Source organism: Engraulis encrasicolus, chromosome 3 (genome assembly GCF_034702125.1).
Source record: "Engraulis encrasicolus isolate BLACKSEA-1 chromosome 3, IST_EnEncr_1.0, whole genome shotgun sequence".
Lineage (NCBI taxonomy): Eukaryota > Metazoa > Chordata > Actinopteri > Clupeiformes > Engraulidae > Engraulis > Engraulis encrasicolus.
The window spans coordinates 58358030-58372959 of record NC_085859.1 but is presented as its reverse complement, the minus strand read 5'-3'; the positions used below and the strand labels follow the sequence as shown (position 1 = coordinate 58372959).

The 14930-nt window shown below is 40.9% G+C and overlaps 1 protein-coding gene across 1 annotated transcript in view; it reads right to left on the bottom strand.

Moving 5' to 3' along the window:
- Positions 1-8233: 8233 nt before the first annotated feature.
- The window catches only part of rorb (RAR-related orphan receptor B), a 38421-nt gene continuing 31724 nt past the window's right edge, over positions 8234-14930 (bottom strand). The window contains exons 4-10 of the mRNA XM_063194606.1: positions 14669-14930; positions 13520-13641; positions 11218-11350; positions 10972-11079; positions 10503-10613; positions 9958-10070; positions 8234-8392 (exon numbers count right to left, since the gene is read on the bottom strand). The exon at positions 14669-14930 is cut by the window's right edge and continues 203 nt beyond it. Of these exons, the coding sequence (XP_063050676.1) occupies positions 8234-8392; positions 9958-10070; positions 10503-10613; positions 10972-11079; positions 11218-11350; positions 13520-13641; positions 14669-14930 (1008 nt within the window). The remainder of the gene's footprint in view (positions 8393-9957; positions 10071-10502; positions 10614-10971; positions 11080-11217; positions 11351-13519; positions 13642-14668) is intronic.

Genomic DNA, 14930 nt, shown 5'->3' with positions numbered 1-14930 from the left:
TTTCTTGGTTCACAAATTATTTAAGTGGTAGGTCCCAGTGTATCAAACACGATGACTTGTACTCAGAATTTGTCAGTGTCCACAAGGGGGTGCCACAAGGATCGGTTTTAGGTCCCCTTTTATTTATCATGTACATAAATGATGTGGGTCGGAATGTGTCTGATGCGAACATGCATTTTTATGCTGATGACACAATAATTTATTGCTTCGGGCCATCCGCCGTTAATGCTATTGAATCACTGCAGAAGGCTTTTGATGTAATCCAACAGACATTTTTACAGTTAAAATTGCTTCTTAATGCTGATAAGACTAAGCAAATGTTGTTCTCAAAGCCAAGGAAAGTACCATCAATCATCCCCTCAGTACTCACCCTTGAGGGAACTGAAATTGAGGTGGTACGTTTGTATAAATACCTGGGTATTTTACTTGATGATACTTTGACGTTCAAAGCCCACATTGAAAATCTTGTGAGGAAACTTAAACTAAAGTTAGGTTTTTTATTTAGAAATAAAATTTGTTTTTCCTTTCATGTTAAGAAGCGCCTTGTCTCTGCAACATTTGTATCCATTTTAGACTATGCAGACCTGCTGTACATGAATGCTTCATCCCAATGTCTGAGTAAGATTGACTCTGTGTATCATGGTGCCCTGAGGTTCATCACTAACTGTAGGGCCCAAACTCATCACTGTGAACTCTATGCCAGAGTTAAATGGTCTTCACTGACTACCAGGAGACTTACTCACTGGTATACATTTACTGCCACCTTACATCTGCAGCCTAATCACAGTGAGGAATATTGAGTCTTATGGTCTGCGCTCTAAAGGCCATTTGTTACTCTCTGTCCCTTGCTTCCGCACAGAACTGGGGAAGAGGGCATTTGTGTTTTCAGCCCCTACCTCATGGAACAATCTGCAAAAGGACTTGAAACTAACAGATCTGATTCCATTGAACGATTTTAATTCCAAGATGAGATCACTTGAGACAGAGTCTATTGTCTGTAACTGTTTCAATTGACGTTTTATTTTACTTGATTTGTTATTTTAATGCAACTGTGTAATTTTAATTTTGTAACTTGAGCCGCCACTTGGCCAGGACACCCTTGTAAAAGAGGTTCTTAATCTCAACGGGTTTATTTTTCCTGGTTAAATAAAGGTTAAAAAAAAACCAAACTGTCATTGTTCCACACAAGAAGCCTGAGAAGTATATGTCTGATTTTCTGTCCCAATAAGATCTCCAACAAAGAACTCCTTAATAGGTGCCAACAAGACAGCTTGGAGACCTTAGTAGTAAAGCGGCGCTGGAACTGGATAGGACATGTTTTGAGGAGAGAGCAAGACAGCATCCCAAGAGTAGCCCTACGATGGACGACCTAAGAACACCTGGAGGCGCACAGTTGACGAAGAAATTAAATCTATGAGCCTCACATGGGATAGTATCCAGAAAAAAGCACAGAACAGACCAGAGTGGAGAACCTTTGTTGCTGCCCTACTTGCCAGGAGGCAAAATGGGCAGTAAGTAAGTAAATTGTTGTTGTTTTTTTTAATGTACTTGATCAGAGAGTCAGAAAAGGAAAACTTTTTTGTTCTTCAGAAATGGTAGAAGAAAAAGTGTGGAGGGGGTAAAATTATATTTTTAATGTATGTGTATCTGCCTGCCCTCTCAATGCAGCTAATTTCACTAATTAGATCCACTACTTGACCGAACAGGTGTGATTATTAGGATCAGCTGCTTTATTTAATTGGCTGCAGCAAGTACACCCATGTACACTAGCCTATATGCAAGTGAGTTGCAAGGCTTTTACTTCATGAAAGTCCTTTAAGCTTAGTGTTCGATTGATCTGGAATCTTTGATTGTTTTATTTCATTATTTTGAGTTATTGACTGTTGCACATTGTTTCAGTGTTTCACATATTACGGAATTGTTTAAAAATACACACATTTTTCACTTTTTACTTCAGGTGTAATTGTGCAGTCATTCCACTTGAATCATATAGCTTAAAGTATTAGTACAAAAATAAAATAGTATTAGTTCTTACCAAATGAAATATGCAGTATCACAACTATTAAGTTGCCTCAAAGCACTTTCAAAATACACATACACATTCCCACATTCAAACACAAGCTCTGGAGCCAATTGCCCAGGGTTCACTTAAGAGTGCACACACATGCACATACGTATGCACACACACAGACAGTAATAGTCCTAAAAAAGATAATGCTGGAGGCGATCATAACATAGCCTAATTTCAGTTTAGGCTTTCATTTAGTTTAGTTTCATTTCTAGTTCTACTTGATAAATGACATGTATATTGTATATACAAAATTAAAATAGATAAAATAAAATAAAATATTATTGTAGTGCTTGCTACAGTAATATATTCAAATACTTTCAAGCTTGTGATCCAGCCACTAGAGGTCCTCATAGGCTTATTTGTGGACTGGCCATCTTCACAACAGGGATGACAGGACTGCTGCCCACATTTCAATTAGACTTTCTCGCAATTGCGTCAAACAAGTTCCCCTTTGAAGCAAAACAGGAAACCAGCTTCCATAGAAAACAGTGGAGTGTAAGTTTATGCCTATGCCACTGGATGCTACTTGTCCTGCTTCAAATGTATTGAATCAAAGGTGTCTGACGTCACAAGAAAAATGCCAATTATCACTTTAAACTGATTTCTGGTTTTGTATTTATTGCACTGACCGTGAATGATTTACATTGTACTGTGTGTATTTGTGAAAAGCATTTCTGTGGTAACTGGGGAAATGTATTGTGAGATTGAAATTGTGTTATCAGACTGTCAAGTTTCATTGATTTAATTAGTTGAAAGTTTTTAAAAGGAAAGACAGTTCTGATAATGTCTGCTGGTGCCAAGAGCTGGTTGTGGAATGAAGGCACATCTTTCATGAAAAGGAAAGGGAAAAGATTTAACAAAGACACTTGAGTTGCATCCATAAAATGTTTATTTTTTTCCCCACAAAGAATTGTCTACAAAAGCGATAAAATATAGAATTTAACAAAAAAAATCACTTCAGTCCTTGACTTAATATGTACAACTTGAAGGAGGAGACACTTTGAGGACTTTGACTGACGTCGAGCTTCCACCCAGCCCTATCCACAAAGCTTGGAATTCAAATATTATCACCATAAGTACACACACACGCACAGGCACACATAGCTTGACACGTACTCACACCCACACAAAGATGTTTCATACAGAAACAAAATAATACATACACACACACTGGTAAAATAAACTAAAACAAATCCGTTCAATTTCAAAGACTACAAAGACACACACACACACACACACACACACACACACACACACACACACACACACACACACACACACACACACAGACAAGCTTGGCAATTAACTCTCGCCCTTTCACCCCCCGTCACATAGTAATGTGGAGCTTTGTGGACGCAAGGATGCATCAAAGTTCACTGTCAGTCTCAGCCAGCTCACCAAGAAAATACAAACAATTTGATTCTCATTAATATTAACGCTCGCTTTCTGAATTCCCGCCTCTGATTGGTTCTCAAGTAAACATATGCAGTAAAGCATCTATCCCATTCTGGCCAGTCAGCTTCTCAACTCACTCTAGCTATGGCACTTGGAAAACAAACAAAAAAAATCTTGTCCTTTTTTAATTGTTATTAGTACATAACAACAACAAAACAAAACAAAACAAACAAAAGAAAAAAAACCTTTGCACCCTAAGGACCTTTTGAGGGGGTTTGGTAACCGATGCTACTTCAGAAGGTTTTCTCCCAAGGACGTGCGCAAAAACACATTCTAATTCATAAAGAAGATGAGTAATTACCATCTTTTTTGAACTTAAGCTCATGTAGTACGCAAGAAGAGAACATCCTCTGTGTTTGTTTTAGTTTTCTTTTCTTTTTTTGTTCATTTTTTTGCTCTGAACATTGCGCAGAGGAGGACAGAAGCAAAGTCCTAACCTCTCTTAGATGCACACACAAACACACTCGAAAGTCTGTCTGTATGTATGTAGCCTACTGTATATGTGTGTGTTTAGTTATGTGTTACCCCAGAGGAATCATAAGCATAACCGGTAGTGGAACTGGAGGAACATCCTGGTTGAGGCCTCTGTATAATTCAGTCCAACAAGAGCAGCTCTTCTGACTCCACAGAGGTGAGATGCTCACTCAAAATTACCCACAAGGCACCACAGGGGGCCCAGGGAAAAACTCTGGGAGGAAACCCGCTTCGATTCCATTCATGTTCAATCAGGACAGTGTGCTGTAACAAAAAAATGCTTTCTCGAGTTCACCTCAATCCTCAAATTTTCTCTGTCTCCTTAACTTTTTTTTAAATTTGATTGGCTTTTTCTCCCCCCAGAGCTTGATGATTGTCAGATACTGGAGGTTAACTTGGTATGAGTAAGCTACACAGGGCCAGATCCCTCTCTGTCTGTATAAACAATGTGATGCATTGAGGGTACAAGCGTTGAGTGGAGCAAGACGCATTCAGTTAGCGCACACTGAACGCTACCCGGAAACATTCAGATTTACTTATCCCCGCATCTCCCTCCCCTACCCCTCCCCGTAACCCACCCACCCACAGCGTCACAGGAGAGAAAAATGCAAGAAGCTCCCCCAAAAAACATCTTGGCGTCATGAAACAGCATGCAAAGATAACTGAACAACAATACGCTAATAATCTTATAATAATAATTATAATAATAATAAAATTAAAAAATATTCTTAGAATGCAAACATGACAGTAGTAAATGCTTTCAGTTATTGCTACAGTATCTAACAGTGTTCCACTGTCTCCCCTTCCTTCATCAATTCACAGTCTAACTTTTTTTTCTTCAAAAAAGAAAAAAGAAAACCAAAACAATCCAGTTCAGTAGGAAATCAGAATTTGTTTTAGCTGAGTCCACTGTCTTCGTTTGTGCCACATGATACTGTAACGAATGTAGCATGTTTTATGCTCTAAGATGACAGCCACTTTCAGCAGTCACTTTAAGACAGGAACGCAAATACAAGTACATAAGAGGATCTCCCATGTTAAGTGTACGATTAGTATTTATATGCCGTTGTAATTCTGTAGAACTGATATTTACAAAGAGTTAAGAGGGAGAGAGAGAGGAGAGAAAAAATTAACTAAATGTCATATCCAGACAGGGAATTCAGCATGTCCACCAAAACTTGTTACACATACAGATATCACAAACATACCATATAAGCCTTGTCTGGGTATTTGACATTACTAATATTTTTTTTCTTTATATTTTTTCTAATTTCCCCAAAATGTTTCATAGATTAAAATATTTCTCTTTTTTCACAATAATAAAAGAGAATTCCCTGAGACCGATGCTTAGCAGTAGCATCAAGAGGTGATTGTCTTTAACAGGTTAACTGACTTTGTTATTTTTTATCTACTGTAAGATGCTTCCTAACAAAGTGTTCTCGACACAGCCTATGATGTTTGTCCGCTTGTCATTTGAGTCGCGGAGCTGGCTTTGTGCCTACACAAGTAAAAGTAAAAGAAAACTTCATTCAGGGGAACGTCAGTAGCTCGCACAATTTGAAAAGAAAAAAAGGAATAATTCTGCCTCCTTCATATTAGTGCCCTATTGTTTTCCTTCATATTTAGCATGTCTCAAATTGCATAACTGTAAGTGCTAAATATTGAACATTGACATTTTGAACATCTACGTATGTGTGTGTACCTATGTTTAGCCTTGAAGCTACACCAAGTGTACACTTTACAGTAACTCAATCATGGAAGAGAGAGTAAAAAACAAAACATTTCGGAAACATTTAGAATTGAGGACGGCTTGTCCTACCAGCCTATCCACCGTTTTCCAGAAAATAATAAATATTCTCAAGCTCAAATGTTAGGACGTAGTGCTTATTTAATCTTTAAAAAAGACCATGTGCTACAAAAGTGGACGGAGTGTGTATTTCAGGCTTCAAACCCCATCCAGTGAAAACAATAAAACTGAAAAAGCGAGAGGACTTAGGTGCATAACCCAAAACTGTCCCCCTTGTAGTTTAGCTCAAACAAATGTTTTTGAAGCCAAAAGCAGATCTCTCTCTCACACTCTATGATGTTCCACAGTGTGTCTCATCTCTATTGCAGGATTATCCGGGAATGTGTTCACATACATGCAGAGGACATTTTTTCCGTTAAATATTGTATCACTAAACTAAATAAATAATACAGCACGCGGTTGCTAGGTGATTGTCTATCACAGGTTTACTATAGGGACAAGGAGTTCAACATCATATTGCCACTGTAAACTGCAAAAGCTCTTGGTATAGTAATAGTGCTTGCTCTATGTCATCCCTTGCATGTTAAACACAGTTCCTTATTACTGTAAAATATGGAATGTCTCTTAGAGTTCCTAGTAAAAAGTTTACACTTTTAATTCATGGTAAAAAAAATCACTGTCATTTATGGTAACCAACACGTCCTGACAGCAAGTGTCCGGGCCAACTGATGCAGGTGTTGTGCATAGAAAAAACTGTTCCTGCCCTAAATCTCATCCGCACAGACTGGCAGGCAGCAAATGCTTACCAACAGTAACCAATCCCAGGTGAGCAGCTCACTCTGGATTTGGTGGACTGGGCATGTGGATAGGTGAACACGTCAACAGTTGGCAATTTGGACAGCCTTCATAGGTCTGAACCTCATATTTCTACACATCCATTTCAAAAATAGAATTTTCATTGTGCATGCGTAAGAAGAATTTGTGCTACATTAGGCTCAATGATTGCTGCATTGAAGCTCAGTGATCAGCTCTCTCTCTGACAGTTTGAATGTTTTAGGATCATAATTATAATTAAATTATTATTATTTTTTAATTATTATTATTGCTTAAGAATCTTTTCTGATCAATGTGGCGTGAGATCAGGGACAACATTGTGCAAAACATTTCAGTGACTGATTTGCTGTTATACTGTATGTCCCATCTGAACAATGTTGTGGTCAATGCCACAGAAATTGGTAGATTATTCTGGTAGAATGTGACGTGTATGATGGGGCAAGGTGACGTATGGGGAGGCAAAGAGACCTCATGTAATGGCAGGGGTCGCCTGTGCTACGCAATAGGCTATCATTTATTAAGCGGCACACAGGCGTACTGGATGATGTCATTATTGCAGTCATGAGTTGATTGGCTGATTTGTTGGCTGATTGATTGACATGATTATTATCCGCTGTATTCCTTTTTTGTTTCGTAAAATATATATATTTAATCTTTCTATATATCTTCAAAGGGACAAAGGGTCATTTATTTATTTTTTTAAAAACTTTTTAAAACAGGTCCATAATCCTATTGTCATCAATGTATTACCAACTGTACATATCTACAAGAGCCCAGACAAGGCTTTTTTCCATCTTTACCACCAGTGGACCACATCCTTTTAACTTTTATCTGCAGCGTTGTCTTATTAGTCTTTCAAAATCCACTATTTTAACCTTCACAAAAACTCTGTACACATGAAATTACTGAACAGAAAAAAAAAATCAAAATGAGGAACAAAAGTCATCGCCTCTCTTTGTAGGCTATCAAAGTTTTTTTTTTCTTTCTTTTTTTAAAATTAGGACTAAAATATCAACAGAACATTAAGTAATACTGGAGTACCCCCTCTGCACTAGAGAATAATATCTAAATCAGCTTCTTGTCTTGAATCCAACCCACTCCCCCTTTTTATCGTTTATATCACAACAATGTATAAAAAAAGAGATGCCAAAGAAACAACACAACTTACCCAATTAAAAGACAGGTTTTTTTTAAATGGCTGTAAAAGTCTGTACATTATCTGGTCAGTCAGTTCAGGAAAAGCCCCTCCTTGTCACGGGTGCCTATATACATTCTTTCAACTGTATCGGTGAATAGGATCGGATTGAAGTGCAGGACATTCCTAGTGTTTGTTTGTTTGTTTTGTCCATTGAAGTAGCTTGGAGTGCTGTTGTCTATTCTGATGATGCTGTAGTGTACGGATCCGAGTCGAGGGTCCATTTCATCTTCCTCTTCTTTATTTTTCTCTTGCTATCCTTCCTCCATCTCAGCATTGCCTCAGTGGGCAGTCCTATCCCATCACTCCCGTTTGCAACCCAGGTTTTTTGCGTTGTTGTGGACCAAGAAGCCCCCCTTGCGATGTGACCGCTCCCCTTCCCCATATTTCCTCCTCTCCCTCCCTGCATCCATCTCTCTCTCTCTCTCTCTTCATTTCTTCTCTCGTTCAGCCGTTCTCACTTGGGCATGTTGACGGCGGCGTCAGGGTTGAAGAGCTCCTTGTAGAGGGGCGGGAAGAGGGCGTTGACGGTCTCAGGGTGCAACTGCTGGAAGGCCTGCAGCTCCTCCGTATGCAGGGTGCACAGGGCCGCCAGCGTCGGGATCCGACCAATCAGCTGCATGGATGAGAGAGGGGATACATGTTTTACATTTGGGTTGGGCATTTGTTTTTTGAAGCAGGGTAAGAGAACACTTGCTGAACATTTGCATTGTGTTATTCAAGAAAAAAAACATTGGTATTGAAAACACAGCTTAAATCAGTATGAAAGCTTGTGATAGTGAAGCTAATCCTGATGTAGCCTATGTGAGTATGCACTTGTGTAGAGTGACACTAGTCCTACTGTCCCTTTGCGTGGACACCCCCGTCCATCTGTGCACTTTGTAATATTTTTTTCTAGCAGTTTTTTTCAAAAAAATCATTTTGCCAAGTCACAAATGTGACCTTTGTCACAAATACTTAGAACCACAATCAAATTCCAAGTACCGGTATTCATTTTGAGTGGGTAAATTGCACTTTTCAAACATGAAAAGGTGGATCTTCTCCATGTCTGCTATTTTGCTATTTTGCATGTCCAGAAATATACATTTTTAGCTGCAAAATGTACTGTACTTTGGTGATACTAAATATTTGTTTATTATTCAGTAAATATTTATTAAAAGATCAAATTTGCCAATAGGCAGCACAGCTTCAATGAGCAGCATAGTTGTAATACCTACTCTATAATACCTACTCTGGCCATCATCCTACACAGGTCACCTTTAAAGAGCTAGTGCTACAGTACTACTTCAGTGATCTGTATGCTACCTTGAGTGTGTTAGTTACGTGTATGAGTAAGGGGCAGCCATGGTGTAATGGTTAGAGAGTTGGACTTAGATCAGAGGGTTGCTGGTTCAATCCCCCACCCCTACCAATCCCTTCCCCTCTCCATGGCTGAAGTGCCCTTGAGTAAGGGGGGAGCTGTGGTGTAATGGTTTGGGAGTTGGACTGTAGCCAATATCCTGTAAATAACTGTTAGGCACTTGTTAATGCATCAGCCAAGTGCAATATAATGAGTAAAGTGTGGGTATGAGCTGCAGTAGCAGAATGAGCTACAGTAACATGGCTAGTCTTCTGACTGTAGCAAGTGTATCCTCGTACTTTAGTAAGCACATGAGCTTCTCTACTGTACGTACTCCTGCCTCGTCCTGTATGCTACTTTGAGTGTGAGTACAGTACAAGTAGAGCATGGCAGTACTACTACCTTAGAAACCGTGTCATTATCGATGTGGTTCCTCTACTACTGCCCCCATGAGTGTGTTAAAGGGGTATGCCACTATTTTGGGGCTTAATACAGTTAAAATCGTTGGCTGGGGTTTATAAAGGTGGAAAAGTGTCTTATTTTTCATGTTAAGCGTTGTCTTGCTTTAAGACAAGTTAAAAGAGGAAATATGTCGCTAAGCTAGTGAAAGTCAATGTATCCGTGTAGCATTGTAGCATGCTACATGGATACATTGACTTTCACTAGCTTAGCGACATATTCCCTTTTTTAACTTGTCTTAAAGCAAGACAACGCTTAACATGAAAAATAAGACACTTTTCCACCTTTATAAACCCCAGCCAACAATTTTAACTGTATTAAGCCCCAAAATAGTGGCATACCCCTTTAAGTGTGTATATGTAGAGTAGGGCCCATGCTAATACCTTAGCGAGCGCATCCTCATCCATGTGGTTCTTCTGCATGATGTGCTGCAGGGCAAAGTAGATCTTCTCCTGGAGCTTCTGCACCTTCCTGGGCTCCATCAACCATGGACGATCTGCAGCACGGACAAGACACACACACACACAGACACACACACACACACACACACACACACACACACACACACACACACACACAGTTTCAACTTAAGTAACTTCACACACCTGCAAATAACTTGGTTGGAACTTTGCTCTGTGCTTTCTTAGAATGTATTCATAATATGTGTATAGGCTTATGAAATATGGGTGTAGAGGGTCATATTAATATCTAAAATATGTTTAGATCCAAATGGAGGTCCCAGCAGAAAAAGTTTGGAAAGCACTGCATTGCACTATGGGAACCCAAGGCTGAGCTGACACACACTCATTCACACAGCATGTGCATCTTTTTTGCAAAGGACATCATCATGGGTATCAACACACATCGCTTTAAGACTCCAGTATGTGCAGAGATGTGTGCGTATACACGCGCACAAATGTACACTGACCTGTGGAGATGAGGACGGCTGCTGAGAAGAGGGCTATCTCCTCCTCGGTGAGCTGGAGGGAGCACAGGCTCTTGGCAAAGTCAAAGACTGCACTCACCAGATCATCACAGCCTGCAGAGAAACGGGGAAGAGGACATAGCATTACATAGGACATCAGATGACTGCTGAGTTTTATACTAAATTGAATGGAAAAAAGCAATTACAATTTTCATTCCATGTATTTTAATAATGAAACAGTATTATTATTATTAATAACATTTTCATAATAACATTATTAGATATACAATTATAATAATAATTGTAATAATAATTTTAGTGATTTTCTCTTCAGAGCGCAAAAAAACAGTGTGTAGAGTGTAACAAAGTTTGAAACAATATTTCCAAATATGTCCTTGCTGTGCTATGTTGTCTAACGTCATCAATTAAATCACAGCAAGGGAGCTATTCGGTGTGTGCATATTAAATGTACCTAGTGCTTTGAATATCTGCATGCCGCCATATTTGCCCTCAAACAGGACGGTGTTGTTGAGGGGGTTAAACGCCCGGCACATCCGAACCAGCACCACCTCTAGACAACCTGGATGGAAGGAGAGGAGACAACACAGAACGTGAGCAGTGAAAAAGAGGAAGTGTGTGTGTGTGTACAGTACCTGACTTGAGCAACAGGATCTGGGCTCTATGTCTGTGTGTGGATATGGTTGTGGGTGTGGCCTACCTGACTTGAGCAGCAGGATCTGGTCGTTCTGACAGAGCTCCATGAAGCCGGTGATGCGCTTGGCAAATTCCACCACATACTGGATGGCATGGGTGATCTGGATCGCACACTGCTGCCACAGAGCCTCTCGTGTCTGCGCACACACACACACAAACACAAACACACACACACACACACACACACACACACACACACAAACACAGACACACACACACACACACACACAAACGAAACGAAACCACAAAAACTTAAGCCCTGGGGTTGGAGGTGATCAAGTGTCACTACAGGTTGACCTGCGGTGATCACGACACACAATAACAACAATATCACAGTAAGAAACATTATACGAAAGCAAACAGAATACCGTTTAATGAATCTGAAATGCATGTTGATACAAAACTTTAATGTGATAAAAAAAGAATGAAGGGTGGTTTTCCTGTAATTAACTCAACTTTAAAATCACTTTGAAAATCTCCTTTAGTTTGGGGTAGACTTACTTGGGCAAAATGCTACTTTAATAAAACTGTAATCTTTTCATTAATATTACTAAATAATAAACTAATATTTACTAGTATAACCAAAATATAGTAAGCTTTGCAGCTAAAAACATCTATTTCTTGAAATTCAAAATGGCAGAACATTACACAGTGCACATTTAAAATTATTTCTTACTGATTTTTGTAATGGCTTTTAGGAGAATTGCTGTGTATGAACTCTTAATATCTCCTTTACTGTGTGGGAGGTGTTTTTGAGGCATACAGCACAACTTGAGCCGAGGAGGTACGGTATATATCATAAGGTAAATGAACTGAATGTCCTTATTGCCTAAAGGTTAAAGATGAAATGTATTACATTGAGTTAGCCTATTGTACATTATGCTAATCATAACTATACGGTAATAGCAGGAACAGTAGTAGCCAAGGCAAGCCTTTGATATATCCATTTCATTTCACGATAAAGGAACACTGATATTTTGATGACTCTCTTCACTCGTCACGCAGAAAGTGCAACAAAGAAAAAGTCTAAATTCTGTAAAGTTTTTTTTAAAGTTATTATTTCATTTATAAAATACCCATATAGCGCACTCAGGGGGAAAAAAGCAGCCCAAAAATATGATATCAGCAAATTGCTTTTGTGTGCTCAGTCATTTCTGGCTGCGAGGGGGACTCTGTGTAGCCGGCATTTCAAAGGGTTCCTCTGTAATTACTCCTAATCCATTTGACACAGGCAAATGAAAGGCCCCATCATCTGTCCTCCTATTCCTCTCTCTTTCCCTCTCTCTCTGTCCTTCACCCCTACTCCTGCTCTTCTTCTTCTCCCCCCCCTCTCTTTTCCCACTCCTGCTCTTTTTCCTCTCTCTCTGTCATCCACCCCTCCTCCTCTCTCCCCACCTCTCCTCCTGCTACTCTCTCTCTCTCGTATGCTCTCCCTCTCTCTGTCTCTGTCTATCTCTGTGTCCTTCACACCTCCTCCTCCTCTTTCCCTTCTCCCTTTGGTCAAATTCTCTACCTTCACATGTAATCCCTCTGTCTACCTTGCTCTTCCTCTCTCTCTCTGCTACTCTATCTCTGCTACTCTCTCTCTCTCTCTCTCTCTCTCTCTCTCTCTCTCTCTCTCTCTCTCTCTCTCTCTCTCTCTCCCTCCCTCATCTTCATTCATTCATTTTGAACTGCATCCACATCACTCCATCCAGGACATCTACAGTGGTTAAATTCTATCTTCCTGCAAGTGCATTGGCTTTGTGTGGAGACCGCAAGGCTGAGAGACGACAACACATTGTGATCTCTGGCTCTGAATGGGACTGAAATCTGCTGGTGGCTGTTGCGGTCATATGGAGGTGTACAGCACTCAAGGCTACGACAACTCTGACAGTAGAAGAAAGGTGCGAAGGAGACAGAGATGGAAAGGCTGATGACAGACAGAACAATAAGACAGAGGGAGAGGGAGAGGGAGGGCAAGCAGAGTGAGAGGGAGGATAATTCCGACAGTGAGAGACAGTGCTTTAGGACGTAGAGGATGAAGAGTGATAAAGAAAGAGTGAGGGTTGGAGCGAGAGAAACCGAGAAATACAGAGACAAAGAAACTAATCCAGAGTCGGAGAGGTGGAAGGGGGAAGATGGAAAGGAATATAGAAATATAGAAAGGAATATAGAAATAGGGAGAGAGACACCGAGTGACACACACACACACACACACACACACACACACACACACACACACACACACACACACACACACACACACACACACACACACACACACACACACACACACACACACACACACACACACACACACACACCTTGCTTTGGTACATCTTGACCTCCTCATAGGAGTGTGTCTGCCAGGCCAGCTGCTGCAGCTCCTCTGCTGTGTACTGACACGTCTCCAGATGGGACTTGATGATGTTCTGGGCAATGCGGTCTACACCAGGAGAAGAACCAACACAGGCTGTCAATAGGCTTCAGACAAACACACATGTCATATAGAAACACACACAGGCTGGGATGAGGCATTATAGGGTAAAATAGGACAGTCACCAGAGCTCCACGTTTGTGGGGGCCCCCACACAGAGTCAGATATAACGTGTTAAGTATTCATTTTAGCAGGACCAACGTTTAGTTCTAAAGTTTAGTTCTCCTTGATTTTGCCACTTCCATTTAGTCTTACTTGTTGCCAGTAAAGACAGAGCACTGCTGTCATCTCGCTGCTAATAGGCCTACTACTGTGTGCGTGCTCTGTTTGCTGAGATTGTTAAAGCACTTATTAAAGTTTTATTCTATTTTACAGAAGGTGTTGCTTTACTCAACTCTGGGAAAAAGTCGAAGGGTGGGGGTTTGTGGAGCACAATTATTAGGTTTACCAAGTATGACGAGAAATGCAACCCTGATAACTAATACTGTACCCTCTAACCCTGGCACAACCAAGTGTTCACACAGTGAATGCTTCAACAATGCTTGAGGATTCTGGTCTCTGGATATAACTCTACTGAACTCACCACATGAAGTATCTGTGTAACTCGCCCAGCTCTCTCATGTGTGTGAATAGGTGTGTAAAAACATCATGTAACCAAGGTCATCCCACACACTTCGCCACTCGGGGCTCGAACTCGAAACCTCTTCACAAACTCCTAGCTAACCAGTGATCCAAACGGTCAGGCTGCGGGCCATTCACAAGTGCATCTGTATGAGGCTTCGGGAGGGAGGTATGTTACCCAATGTTCTACCATCAAACTCTGCTAGTTGCCATCCGTCACACTCACCTATTTCCCCCATGGACACCACGGGTATGAGCAGAGTTTCGGGGAACCCCCCGTAGCTGAAGAGACTGTACATAACTACACCAACAACCAACTTTTGGGACACCCCACGCAATGTATCTATCTCACCTACATTGTAACTCAGTCATAGACACCCCATATAAACATTTGTTAGGTGTGTAAATAACTCACCTAGTTCCCCCATGGACACCCCGGGTGTGAGCTGAGCATCGGGGTACCCCCCATAGCTGAACAGGTTGGGCACGGGCGTCAGGTCGTAGATGGGCTCCTGTTTGATCTGCTTCATCCCGGCCATGTCCAGCCCTGATTGGTCTGGCGACGGCTGGGTGGAGTCCATGCCGTAGAAGCCGCCTCCCCCCGGCCCTCCGCCGCCGTTAACCACGCCCACCCCTCCGTTCTGCACGTGCCCGTTCTTGGGCATGTCGATGAGGTG